The sequence below is a fragment of the Lactuca serriola genome, chromosome 8 (genome assembly GCF_051521515.1).
Source record: "Lactuca serriola cultivar US96UC23 chromosome 8, Lser_US96UC23_V15, whole genome shotgun sequence".
NCBI lineage: Eukaryota > Viridiplantae > Streptophyta > Magnoliopsida > Asterales > Asteraceae > Lactuca > Lactuca serriola.
This window is the reverse complement of record NC_136415.1, coordinates 41,974,038-41,989,101: the sequence shown is the minus strand read 5'-3', so window position 1 is coordinate 41,989,101 and position 15,064 is coordinate 41,974,038. Positions and strand designations below refer to the sequence as shown.

The 15,064-nt window shown below is 32.7% G+C and overlaps 1 protein-coding gene across 3 annotated transcripts; it reads right to left on the bottom strand.

Annotated features, from left to right (window-relative positions):
• Positions 1-8,468: 8,468 nt before the first annotated feature.
• LOC145067945 (Tetratricopeptide repeat (TPR)-like superfamily protein) lies at positions 8,469-12,042 on the bottom strand. 3 transcript variants are annotated; one of them, XM_079014966.1, is made up of 3 exons: positions 11,712-12,042; positions 11,377-11,492; positions 8,469-11,213 (listed from the first exon to the last, which is right to left on the bottom strand). In XM_079014966.1, exons 2-3 carry the CDS (start codon positions 11,399-11,401, stop codon positions 8,539-8,541), a joined length of 2,700 nt encoding a protein of 899 aa, XP_078871092.1. In that variant the 5' UTR covers positions 11,402-11,492; positions 11,712-12,042; the 3' UTR covers positions 8,469-8,538. The 3 variants fall into 3 exon arrangements, with proteins under 3 accessions (XP_078871092.1, XP_078871093.1, XP_078871094.1); XM_079014967.1 differs by having other exon boundaries at positions 11,377-11,487; XM_079014968.1 differs by having other exon boundaries at positions 11,717-12,042.
• Between the last annotated feature and the right edge of the window lie 3,022 nt (positions 12,043-15,064).

The window sequence follows — 15,064 nt, the reverse complement described above, 5'->3', positions numbered from 1 at the left end:
TAGTACCTATTAGTTAGACGCTGGTAGCTATGGATTTAGTACCTGTTAGGAATTGGTAGCTATGGATTTAGTACCTGTTAGGAATTCGTAGCTATGGACTTATTACCTATTAGATGAACACTAGTAGCTATGGATTTAGTACCCGATGAGTAGACTATAGCAGCTATGGAATTAGTGCTTTACGAACGAACATTGGCAGCTATGGATTTAGTGTCAGTCCTATGACCCTAGAAGTAAGGGACTTTGGAATAAATGAATGCAGGATAGATGACTCTTAGGTTAAATCCTTAAGAGTAAAGAAGATAATAGGGAATGGGTAATTGGGCTGATTGTTTGATTGTTTAAACATAATAATTATATTATTGTGGGTTGAAAACCCTATGTACTCATCAGGTTTCCCAACCTGACCCACTCAGTTTATTTTTATCACAGGTGTTAATACGAAGTCACATTACACTGAGAGATTAAAGAGATGTAGATCACTAGTGTAAATAAATGTCGTTTATGCTTATGTTCCTGTATTGACAATGACATCCCAAAAGTTTTAAAATGAATAAAATACGTTTCTTCGAAAATGTTTTGATAACATATTTATCGTATTTTTCTGGGAACAAATTACGCAACATTTTTATGAAAAGAAGTACTCTGATTTTTTATAAAGCATAAACAAAATCGGTCTTTTCTGGCCGTGATTTTGGGGATGTCACATAATCTCATTTTTCAATACAGTCAAAACACATATATCTTTGAATCCAAACATTCCAAAAGCATTACCAATTCAAAACATTTATAAGAGTCATCTCAAAATCACATAATGAAGAAAACACAGGTGTGTGTGCTACGATCAAGCTGATCCCTTCCTTACCAAAACAATGATACTTGGAACCATAAACAAAACTATAAGCACAAAGCTTAGTGAGTTCCCCAGAGCATACCCAACATAATCACATAACCATATCAATCGCATAACCATGCATATACACATATAGAGACGTCATGGAAACCCTCCAAGGTCTCATACACAAAATCACATAAATCATATCAACTACACAAGCTATGCATATAAACATATAGGGAAGCCATGGAAACCCTCCAAGGTCTTACACCAGGTGCCACTGGAACCCCCACATGGTCTTAGCCCATTGTTATGGGAACCCCCGCATGGTCTTAACCAAGAAAGCCATGGGAACCCCCACATGGTCTTATAGCCAATTGCCTCGGGAACCCCCCCGAGGTCTTCCATACCAATATCATATCAACATAACACATAATCAATTAATAGTACACATATACAAACCCTATAAGCTATACATACAACATATAAAGGTGCCATGGAAACCCTCCATGGTCTTACACCGGATTCCATGGGAACCCCCAAATGGTCTTAGATCACTGCCATGGGAACCCCCATATGGTATTAGCCTGGAATGCCATGGGAACCCCCACATGGTCTTATATCCAACTGCCTCGGGAACCCCCCGAGTCTTCCATGCAAGTAACACATAGTCAACTAGCACACCATATATCACAGAAATATCTAGCATACCACATATCACATAATAGCTAGCATACTACATAACACATATAACTAATTGCCATGGAAACCCACACATGGTCTTAGTCTACTGTCGTAGTTGGTGCCTTACACCCATTGGTATGGTGAGGAGACTCACCTCACACTGTTGAAGTCCTGCAGACAAAACTCTAGCTGATGGATGACAGATTCCCGAATTGTCAATCATCAAAATAGCACCCAATCAGTAATTGGTTCCAATGCTTAACCATAACTCTATACTTGGGGTATGGAGACTCTCTTACCCCTAACCTAGTTTGATTCAAAACAAAGGCCCAAACTCACACTTTGAAGGCCCAAAAGCCCAATAATCAACCAAGGCCCAACCTATGGCCCATTTTTCCATATGTGGCCCAAACCTCTACATGGGCTTGTCTTAAGGCCCAACCGTTTATTCTCGTCTAAACAACTGGCATTCTAATGGCCCAATAGATACTAATCCTCAAGACCCAATTATGGCCCACTTATGGCCTAATTTTTCAATTTGGGCCTAAGCCTCTCTAATAGGTCATATCCTAAAGCCCAATAATTTCCTTAGTCCGTAAATATGTTCCCAGTTGGCCCACAAACGCCCCCAACAGCTTAGTCCAATAAATAGACCAATCAGAACCCAAATCCAATTAGGGTTTTTCACATAAAATGACGATTAGGGTTAAGTGTTTCTTTTTAACCCAATAAGGACTTAATCCATTAAGTCCAAACATACAATGAAATCGGGCTTGAGTTATAACTTCACTCCAATGGTCCAAAATGCCGGTCCCGATAGGTCCAAACCAATAATCCCAAAATTAGGGTTTTTTAAACTCTAATTAGGGCTTCCAACCCATTACAATCCAATTAGGCCCAAATGCTAAGTCATTAGGCCCATTAGGGTTAGCCTCTTTTGAATCTAGGGTTTGAGGTTTTGACCTTTTGGATGGTCTTATCGGGTAAATTTTGAAACTTTATCCTTCTAGACTTTGTTTCGAACCAGATCTAAAATTTGGAGCCTTTGGAATCGAAGAAAACGGCTTAATCCATTAAGCTACTAAAACCCCAGTGCCCACGGCATGGCTCAGGTCGCCACAACATAGTGGTAGGTAAAGTTGCGACCGATTGTTACTAGAAGGCCAAGGTGTGGCCATAGGTGGCTATGACATGGCGATTGACCAAAGTCAACGATGGTCATTTGCTTTGACGTTTGACCTTAGTTGACTTTTGGTCAAGCAGCTATTTTGGAGGAAGAAATCAACGTTTATTTGGTTTGACTGATTAGGTGGTGCGTAGCAATGGTACTCTGTCAGTGAGAGCAATAGCAGCAGAGCACTTTTCTGTGAGGTAAGTCTTTTCGCTCACTAGTGGGCCGAAGGCACCAATGTCAACCCACTAATATGTATGTGTAGGATGTATGTGACTATGTCACTATTACTGATATGATTGTATGATATATGCATGGTGCCAATCTAGGCTCGACGTCATTATAGACTCGAGGTTGATACGGACCTGAAACAGCTACTTGTTGTTACATGGGGTTGATACGGACCTAAAACAGTCACGTGTTATTATATTTATGTGTATATAGTATGTGGTATTTAGGGAAGCTCACTAAGCTTTGTGATTACAGTTATGTTTATGGTTTCAGGTACTTCCGGTATGAAAGGGAAGGGCCTGGGGTGATGGCACAACATTCTCCCCCTCATGTTTCCGCAATTATGATTTCTTTTACTCTAATGTTTTAAATATTTTATATCTTGGATGTTTTCGAGACATTTTATGTATGGGATTGATGAACTTAAAAATGAAAATTTAATCACTATTATTGGGATGTTACATTCATGTTTCCTTTTCTTGGAATTTTGCACATTCTCTTCTTTTTTTTATCAGATTCGTCGTCAAGATTAACATGGAGGGGTAGATTCAAAAAATATATCATCCTCCTAAATCCATGTTTCAACGGAATGGAGGCTTTTTTGGAGGTATCGTCGTTACCATGGGGAAGATCATTACATTCCTTGTAGTATCGCATAAATCCATGTTTCAGCGGGGTTCCTAATTTGTTCCATCACTTGAAAGACTTTGCATTGGTTATTTGTAAGTTGTGCCTATATAGTTGTACTATAGTGAGTGAGTTGAGAGGGATGAATTTCCAAGTGTTTAGTAATATAAGGGTTGGAAGTGAGAGGTGAGAGAAATACTTATGTAGTGCCTACATGGCCATCTGGATTGGTTCCACACACACATACGTATGCATATTGTCTAGGTTTGTATTTTCATTAGTAAAAAATCAAATCCTTGGGTAATATTTTCATTAATTCTAGATAAGAACAAAGCAAAAGAAAAGTTAGTGATCTGGTTACAAGAAAATTACATGGACATGATATGTAACACATTCATAACTATACATGATCTAGTTATAGCCAAAGTCAAAGAAAATTGTGTCAATGTGTGTCTAACTTGCATTACATTAAATCATGAATAAATACTTACTTGAGTTTCTTGATATTCCATAGAGGGATAGTTCACCTATTTTTTATTTTTCCATCAATGTCATTCAAATAGGTTAATCAAACTTAATCTTATGTATAAATATTTATTCATTTGGAGATGAACAATAAATTTACGTCTTTAATGAACAACTAGATGTGAGACTCATGTATTACATATGTTTATTTAAAAGAAAAAAATGAAATTCTAAACATTTGAAAATTTTGAATTTATAAGAAAAGTAAGAAAAATATTGAATTATTAAAATTAAAATGTTTTTTTGTTCTTTTTTCAAGTTAAACAAATAATTTAGACAAATAAACAAAGGAAACTAATGAAGCTTTAATTTAGTAATTTTGAAATTAAAAAGAAAGTCTATCAATGAAATTGATATGCATTTTTATTATATTTAAATATTATATGGAATTTTAGAAAAATGAAAAACCATAAAATGACATATGGAATAAAAATTTATTTAAAATAACTACAAAATGATATGTGACAAAATAAATGACAATGTAACATATGGTAAAAAAAATTATTTGTTAAAGTAGAAATATAATCATTATTTTTAAAGTTAGCATCAAAAAAATATTGTTATTTTTGTCAACTATATGTAAATAACGCCAAGTCTTTTCCATAACTTTGGCAGTTATGTTTTGATAATTACAAATGGTTCATGTTGTAACCAATATGCTCACAATTGGCCACTAAAATATTATTTTACTAGTTTATAACATATGAGAACACAGTTACAAAATTAATTAGATTTTTATAATAAAACTTTATAACTATTAATCGAATATTTTAAATAAATAATTATTAATTAAGAGAAATATCAAAATTTTAAAGTTAGTTATAACTTCAAATTTAATATATAATTACAAAAAGTAAATGTTTATATAAAAGTTTAAAATTTATTATTTAAAACCTTAACATCATTAATTGTAATAGTGATTTGTTTAATATATCTCTCTGATACATGACATTAATTGAGAGAACCCCTTCAATAAAACTTAAAACTACATCATATTACTCCAAAACATGCTATATGCATATTCGTAAATAATATTTTGTATTGATAATTTAATTACAAAATACCGGATACAAACTGACTATTTATACTATAAAGTGTTATATATTACATAACTACTCATGATATTTTAGTCTTATACATACATGAGTACTAAATATAAAAGTAATAATTTTAACTATTCAAAATCTTCTATCAGTATATGACTATATTGGATGTTTATTACCTACAATTGTTAAACATTGAGAGGGGTAAGTGGTGACGCTTAGTGAGTTCAATAATAGTTACAATATAACATTATGCCATATATATACTTCAATATGGCAGAAGCAAAGAGGAACAAGGAACAACAAAGACATATATGAATCATGTGACAAGCTTTCCATATCAATCAATGATTTGATTTAAAGATATACAATCAATGAGACATAACAATTTCAATATTTGATATACATCAATAAAGCTTCAGCCCAAATGGCACAGAAGACATACACTTTCTGATTTAAAATTTTGGTAGATTTCAGGCTTTTAGCCCTATCTAACCTTCTGCCAATGTCATAGGGGTAGAAGTCATTCTCTTACGCGACATGCTCTACACGGCCAGAGGCTACATACAAATATCACTGTGAATCTAAGTCCTTCCACTGATCACATGGTCAAAGGTACAACTTTGCTACCATAATAGCACGGAATAATAACACGGAAAAGCACATAGCACATATAACACATGACATACAATTGTTCCTATATATTGAACTCACCGTGAAATAACTGAAGGAATAAATAATAATTTGGGCAGTACTTCGACTCTAAAAATGACTTTCTGTGACGAAACTGGGGATTTTAGTTGAAAATCGGGCCTTACTCGGGCAGAGTTTCGACTAATAAGATGATTTTCTCGGGAACTTCGGGGCTTCAGGACTTGCTTCAGGTGTCAGGGATGATACTAGGACTTCGGGGGGTTAAAAGTAGGCTAAAATGGAGTAGAGAGTGAGAGGAAGTAGAGTTTCTAAACAAAAACCGGGAGGTCTTCGATTTCTATTTATAGTAGGAGGTTGATCCCTCGAACGCAACGCGTTCCTTGGAGGAACGAAGCGCGTTCCCGAACGCAGCGCGTTCCCGAACGCAGCGCGTTCCCGAATGCAGCACGTTCCTCGGAGGAAGGCAGCGCGTTCTGGTGGGTGTGTGGTTGTGTATCGGTTTCCGAGCTTTGGACGTGTCAAGATGCGAGATACGTGTCCACTTCATGCGAACACGGGGCGTTCCTCCGAACGCAACGCGTTCCTCCGAACGCAACGCGTTCCTTTCGGATAAGCTTCGAAGTTGGTGCCTAGAACTTCAAAAATTCATATCTTTTGCATACGAGCTCCATTTATAACGTTATTTATATTCACACGTAGGTGAGATTATACTCTACAACTTTCGTTTAGACTCCGTCTGCTAATTTTGACTTTATTTTTAATGTTATATTTTTAATAGACCGAGACAGGAAAAGTCCATTAAATTTTCATAACTTCTTCATCCGACGTCCGTTTTTGTCTGTCTTTTTATCGTTGTACTACTATTGACGAGATCTTCAATTCACATTTAGGTTGTGTCGGCTAAAAATCACTCGATCTTTATTTCGAGTTTTTAGATATATACTGCTATAACGAAACTTAGAAAAATCATAACTTCCTCATACGAAGTCAGATTTGGACGTTCTTTTATGAAAATCCTCATTTTAATGAATACTACGACTTTCATTTAAATCACCAAAGCTAAAAAAGTAGTTTATCGAAAACTCACTTTTTACGTCATACGGCGTCGTGCCGGTTCTGTCGCAAAACTTTAAGGAGTCATAACTTCTTCATTATAACTCGGATTTCGATGAGGTTTTCGCCTAAATGTTTCTAACAAGATTTTTTACAACTTTCAATAATATGATTTTACTTATTTTCAACTTTTATATTTTCGTTAATTTCAATATTTGAATTTTGTTTGGAATCTCATAAGACTTTCAATACTTTCTGAATAATTCTAAACATAGTTTCCTTCAATTCTAATAAAAACTATCTGTTAGAACTCAACGCTCAATCACATAATATTTCATAATATTATTCATTTTTAAAAGTTACAAAACACGATAAATGAACGTGTATATTACATTTATTATGAGTTGTATTAGAGCTATACATGATAAAAGGTGATTAAAGTTATTCTTTTATTAGTATACTAGGTATGAGACCAATGTATTACATGAGTTTATTTAAAAGAAAAAACTAAATATAAAATTCTAAATATTTGAGAAATTTGAATTTATAAGAAAAATGAGAAAAAAGTTGAATTATAAAAATTAAAGTGTTTTTTTCTTTAAATTTAAACAAATAAAAGAAATTAATAAAGCTTTAATTTAATAATTTTGAAATTAAAAGGAAAATTCATTAAGGAAATTAGTATGCATTTATTATTGCATTTAAATACTATGTGGAATTAATAAAATAGAAAACTCATAAAATGACATTTAGAATAAAAATTAATTTAAAATAACCACACAATGACATTTGGCAAATTGAATGAGAATGTGACAAGTGACAAAAAAAAAACTTTCATTTATTAAAGTAGACTAGTTATGTGACCCATGTATTACATGCGTTTATTTAAAAGAAAAAACAAAATATAAAATTTCAAACATTTGAGGAGTTTGAATTTATAAGAACAATGAGAAAATTTTAAATTATAAAAATTGAAGTGTTTTTTACTCTAAATTTAAGCACATAATTTATATAAATAAATAAATGAAATTAATAAAGCTTTAATATAATAATTTTGAAATTAAAAAGAAAGTTTATTAAGGAAATTAATATACATTTAAATACTATGTGGACTTAATAAAATAGAAAAACCATAAAATAATACGTGAAATAAAAATTAATTCAAAATAACCACAAAATGACATTTTACAAATTGAATTAAAGTAAACCTGAATAAAAGTGTGACAAATTGCAAAAAAAAAAAAAAAAAAAAAAAAAAAAAAAAAAAAAAAAACATTTATTAAAGTAGATGGTAATGGAGATGAAAAAGCGAGATTGGCAGATGTCTATAAATTAGATTGGCAATGTAAACAACTCTCAACATATTACATTGAACCCACAACAATATTAGATCATTAATGAAGATTACAAACCAAAATATTAACTTCATCACTTGAAGCGATGCTAAATTTCCATATTTTCATTCAAACAAGAAACCATCAACCAAATCTCATTAAACGACAACCAAACAAAATTCCGGTTGATAGGTAACCCTAATTTTCATATCTTTATCAATCGAAAAGGTTTGTTGCTAATTGTTTATAAACAACATATCAACGATATAAATTGGTTAAATTTCTTTTTCCTATGATATAAAACAAGAAACTTTAAATAACTGAAATTTATAAATACTCAAAACTCAAACATCAAACCGAAAAAATTATTTTAACCGTTTGCTACATAGACTTAGAAGCATGACAAGCCTTTGCTGTTTCCTTCAACACAGCACCAACAATGGCAGCCTGTTCAAGACATTCAGCCTTATGCAACGAATCCATAAGCACAACACACGTATTCAAATACACATTACACCCTTTCATTCTACAATCCTCAAACAACAAATAAGCATCCATAGCTCTATTCGATACACTCAACCCTTCAATCATAGTATTATAACAACCCGAATCCGGGATTCCACCACCTTTCTTAAACCTCTCAAACAACCGATTTGCCTCAATCACATTCCCACTTCTCGCAAGCCCACTAATCATTGTAGTATAAGTCACAACATTCGGTTGCACCCCTTGTTTTTGCATCTCTTGCCAAAACACAAATGCTTTATTGAATTTTCTGATTTTACATAATCCGTTTATGATTATTCCATAAGTGATTCCATTTGGTGTGCATTTTAAATCCTTCATTGAGTTGAAGCACACAAGTGCTTCATCGATTTCTTCCGCTTTCACTAACGCATCAAGCAAACAATTCCATGTGTAGATATTTGGTGCCAAACCTTTTTGCATTAATTCTTCCATGATTAAATACGCTTCATCGATTCTACCTACTTTTCCAAATCCATCAACAAGAGAACTATAAATAATCACGTTTAATTCAATTCCTTTTGATTTAGCTTCTTCGAATAACATATAAGCTTCGTCTAATTTGTTTATTTTTGCAAGCCCATCGATCACGGATCCGTATGTAACAACATTTGGTGGATGACCTTTGGACTTCATTTCTTCTAGAAGGTTATACGCTTTGTTGACTTGACCCGATTTACAAAATCCATTGATAAATGTGTTGTAAGTAGGTGTATCTAGAACACATCCTTGTTTCTTCATGTTATGGAGTATTGAATTTGTTTCTTTTGAAAATCCGGATTTTATTAATCCGTGAAGTAATATGGAATAGCTTCGAGCATCTGGTGACATGTTGTGAACCTTAATTTCTTCAAATAAAGCTCGACCTTTTTGTGTTTCACCGGCTTTAAAAGTGCAATCCATGTAAGTGTTCAACAGGGTTAAATCCGGAATTATACCTTTTCGAATCATTTCTTTGTAAATCTTATGACCATCTTCCTTTCTTCCTACTTTAAAAAAGTTTCTTATTAGAGAAGTGTAGACTACTGCATTTGGAGTCACATTAGCATCCAACATTTGTTCATATAGTTTGTAAGCATCATCGACTCTATTCATTTTCCCTAATCCTTCTATAAGAGAGCAATAAGTGTAACCATTTGGAGGACAAACTTTATGATCCATTTTTTCAAAGATTAAACACGCTTCATCTAGTTTTTGAGACTTACAGAGTCGATCGATCATTATGTTGAGAGTTAATATATTCGGATACAATCCGGATTCTTTCATGGATTCTTGAATTTCCAAAGCCTTTTCAAGATTCTGAGATCTACAAAGGGTGTCTATGAGGATATTGTATGTTGACAGATTAGGTGATGCATCTTTTTTCATTTCATCAAAGAGCTTCAAAGCCTCATTTACTTTCCCTTTTTTTCCAAGACATGTGAGGATACAATTGTATGCAACAACACTTGGGATTGAGCCTTTGAGTCTTTGCTTCTCGAGTAACTTAAATGCTTCATCAAACATTCCAGCCATTCCATAACCCATGATCATGGTGTTATAAGCATATGCACATGGGACTCTTTTTTTATGCTCCAATTCATCGAATAACTCAATAGCTTCATTGAGCTTATTAGCTTTACATAGCACACCTATCATGCTAGTGTATGACACGTCATCAGGCATGATGCCATGAACTTTCATTTCATGAAAAAACTTCCAAGCCATGTCTACTTTCCCAGCTTTACCAAAAGAGTCTATACAAACATTATACAGAACAATATCTCCATCAACATATTTGCTTCTCATTTCATCTAAAAGAGAAAGAGCAGCATCAAGTCTACTTTCTCTTGCAAATACACGTATCACAGTTGTGAATAGATGCACGTGTACTTCATAACCTAGCTCTTGCATTTGGTGAAAGAGAGTGAGAATGAGATCAGGTTCATGAATGGTTGAAAGAGCTCCTATAAGAGTTGTGTATGCTGAAAAAGCAGGGCGAAATTTGAATCTTCTCATGAGTTGGATTAAGTCATAAGCTTGTTTTAGTTTATGACTCTTGACACAGGTTAGGATTAGTTCAAGAGATGTGGTGTTAGAAGGGCCAAAACCTGAAAGATTCATTTCTTGAAATACTTGTTCGATTTGATCAAAGTTGTTGCTTTTTGCCATAACCATGAGAAGGGAATTGTATGCTTCAGGACAATGGGGTTGATTGCTTTTCTTTTCTGCCCATTGAAAATAGTTTAGTGCAAGATTGACATCTTTTAGTTTCCTTAAAACAGAAATGACCAAATCACTTTGTGTGCTTCCATTGTATGTGGATAAAGCTTTCTCTAAAGATGTTCCCCATGGAGCACTTTCCAAGATTTGGCATATATTATCCACTTCTTGTCTTTTTCCATTGAATTTTTCAATGTGTTCTTCATTAATGCCACTTGTAGAAGAAAGAGCTCTTTGTTGCAGATGAGAAAGCCCTATATATGAAGATAGAAACCTCTCACATAGAATAAAAACATCAGGGGATTTTGAACTAGAGGTTAATAATTTCCCTGCAGCAGGCATAAATAGTGATTAGCAAATAAACCCTAGCTTCATAGTGATAGAAAAGAAAATGATAAGATCATGATGAATTGATGATTGATATGAGATGCTTGACAGAGTTTGCTCAGGATAATGTGGTTAAAAAAAGAGAAATTTGTTGGTAATTTATACCTCGGCCTGTAAGAAGTGTCTTCATCCTTGCACTCAGTTGCTTCTACATAGCCTGTTCTTCAGAGCTCCCATTCCGATTTGGAGAAGTCATGAAATTTGGAACTCTTAAGTCTAAACTAAATACAGAAACAATGCAACAGAAATTATTATAGCTTAGAAGAATAGGCACATAGAACAGACGCGTACATGATGATAAACGACATAAAATGAAATCTAGGATCAATTTCAACAATTGACGTAACTCAGTGGTAAGCATTCAACATTCAACAAGTATGAGCAATCACACACAGATAACGCATAATCAAATAAAATAAGAAAATTATTGCAATCATTACCTTACATCAGGTTTTCAAACGCCAAGGTATAGGTGTCGCACTATCGCTATAATTGTAATCACTACCTTGCAGCAAGTTTAAAGAACACTAAAAGAGAGTATAGACTTGATGACGAGTTATGTTAGGGTTTCGATAGCAATAAATAACTTATATGAGGTTTTAAACGAAATGAAGAAAATCAGAGGGGCATGGAGGCTGATAGAACATAGAAAGCATACTCAAAGCTGCCGGAAATTACGCAACATGTTATCGCTACGGCGGAGGCGAATGAGGTCGGTGATATTAGCCGGACTAACTGGTAACAACCAACCAGGGCCGAGGAGAAGAGTGTGGTGGTAGTGGGCTACTTTCTTTGGATTTAGGGTTCATTTTCTAACTAAATAAATGTTACTCAAAGCCCACTTTAGACCAATATTGGTGATAAAACTCCGAAAAATCTAATTAATATATAATTTTTGTCTGCTTTAATTTTTAAATATTATATTTATATTTTATAAAATTTTAAAATATCATATTTGTATAAATTTTTACTTTAATATTTATAAACATTATACATCTCTTGTAAATATAAGTTTAAAATACTATTTATATCCGATTAAATAAAGTTAATGGTCATATATTGTTAACTAATCAACAAAGTAATTACGGATATACCATATGGAAAAAGATGTATCTCTAACCCAATTGACGAACCCTCATAGGTATACAAGGATGCATATATGTTGAACTTCTGCAATATGACGAGTAAATAACAGTTGTCTTTGACATTTTTAAAGTTTCTTCTGCAACTCCAATATGATTTTATTCATATCTGCTTTCTTGGTCGCCTGCAATATAGTATGTGATTATCTAGTTTGTGGTGTTGGTGGTGGTTGTGATGGTGATAGGCCTTGTCTCGGCATCTCATAGTGTCTGCTTATATGACGACAGAATCTTGTGTGATATATAAAGGGAAAAGCCAAGGTGATGGTGTGAAAGATGATGCATTGTAATCTGATGACGAAGGTAAATCATCGTGATTAATCCAGACGGAGTTATAAAACTACCGCTCGGCACGTCGGTTATCTGATATCAACTCTAATCCCTCTATATGCCCATTATCATCCTATTACAATTTCAAACAAATTGTTAACAACATATATGTAGTAAAAGTGGCATTTTAAATATATAATCATGTCCGATCAATATCAACGACCACCTCGAATTTAGTCTTTTATAATTGTTTAAGCTTTCACCATGAAATGGCTAAAAGGATCATATGTGGTTGTTGGGTACCAAATACATGGCTAATTGGAAAGTCTCCAAATCCAGATCTATCAAATTATGTATCACCATATGAATAGACAAAAAAAAATGTTTAAAAAAATAAGCTCTAAAAAAATATTACCATGAAAGCGTATATGAACTCACTTCCTGTGTACGTCAATTTATGAGGTTTTTTTCTTTACTTTGAATGGATGAATAAGTTCGTAAATATTTGTATATACTATCTTAAAGTTATTGTACAATTTGTTGGAAAAGAATGTTAAATGTCATTAACTAGTGGTAATATTTTTAATAATAGTAGGGTCATTTTGGGTTGCCCTCGAGACCCATTTTAGCGGTTAAAAGACCAAAAAAAAATAGAGAAATCAGTTTATTACTTTGTCATGTTTTGATAAATTAATTAGAAACTATTTTAAAATTAATTAATTAAAAGTTAATTATTTTTTTTCGACCAGCTGAATATAATTAGAAACTATTTTAAAATTAATTAATTTATTACTTTGTCATGTTTTGATAAATTAATTAAAAATTGTTTTAAAATTAATAAATTAAAGGGTAAATGGCACAAAAAACATTCTTTTTACACAGAAATTCGATTTTGACACCGTGTTTTGTTGTGTCAATTTTGACACTGTGTTTTCCAATTTGTTACAATTCTGACCACTTGACCGATTAACCAGGTTACATGCTGACGTGGCATGCTGACATGATATGCTGATGTGTCAAAATTGATTTTTTTTTCCATAAAAAATACTAAGTTTTCACTTTTTTCGATTTTGACACTAAATTTAATTTTTTATTTCAATTTTGACACTATGTTTTTTTTGTTCCAATCGAACATCATTTATCAAATTTTGTTCAATTTTGTCTATTTTCCATTTGAAACCGTATAAATATATTTTTTTTATTACATTTTAAACCGTATAAATATATTTTTTTTGTTTAAAAACCACATTTTTATTTAAATACAATGTGTTTTTTTCTTATATTCAAAGCATTAGTTATATCATGAGAATCAAACTAACTATAAGCTTCTAATAAGATGTAAAAATTTGATTGGTTGCGAACTTGATATCCGAGTTTTAATCGACTACATGCCTCCAAACCTCCAAAAACATTTTAAAGTTGCATATTTAATATAAAATACAATTTTTATATAACCAATACATATTTATACATAAAAATATGGTTTGAGTGTAAAAAAATGTATTTATACAAAACTATGGTTTTTAAATGAAAAAAAAAAACATATTTATACGGTTTAAATGTATTAAAAAAATATTTATACGGTTTCAAATAGAAAATTGTCAACATTGAACAAAATTGGAAAAAATAATGTTCGATTTGGAACAAAAAAACATAGTGTCAAAGTTGAAAGAAAAAATTAAACTTAGTGTCAAAATCGAAAAAAATGAAAACTTAGTGTTTTTTGTGAGAAAAAAATTTAATTTTGACACGTCAGCATATCATGTCAGCATGTCACGTCATCAAAACTGACACATCATCATGCCACGTCAACATGCAACCTAGTTAACTGGTCAAGTGATCAGAATTGTAACAAACTAGAAAACACAGTATCAAAATTGATACAAAAAAAAACACGGTGTCAAAATCGAATTTCTATGTAAAAATAGTGTTTTTTGTGCCATTTACCCTAAATTAAAAGATAGATTAGCGCAAGACTAACAAAAAATAACAAAGGAATAAACATGATCGGGTTTAACCTCCAAGACAACCGCCTAGCACTAATTTCCTATTCCTATGCACAATTATAAGAATAGTCGATCAATCTATCAATCAACAATTTTCTTCTAATATTAAGACCAATAAAAAGAACATCGTTACGTAAGTTCCAAATAATCCACCACATAGTAACAATTATAGACTCCAAAACCGCACGTTTGACTGAAGAAAAACAAACATTGTTGATCCAATTCACAACACCTTTGACCCCCACAAATGTAGGAATGATCAAATCACACCATCTACCCAAAAAACAAAATCCTGCAACCACCTGACAGGAAATTAGAATATGTGAAAGGTTTTCTAAGTCCAAGTTACAAATGTCGCAAACAATTGAAGGTAAG

Excerpts from the sequence above, each read along its gene's own strand:
- LOC145067945 (XM_079014966.1), bottom strand. The coding sequence starts at position 11,401 with ATGAAGACACTTCTTACAGGCCGAG. Across the intron at positions 11,214-11,376 it reads GACACTTCTTACAGGCCGAG|GGAAATTATTAACCTCTAGT; the intron begins GTATAAATTACC and ends TGCCTGCTGCAG.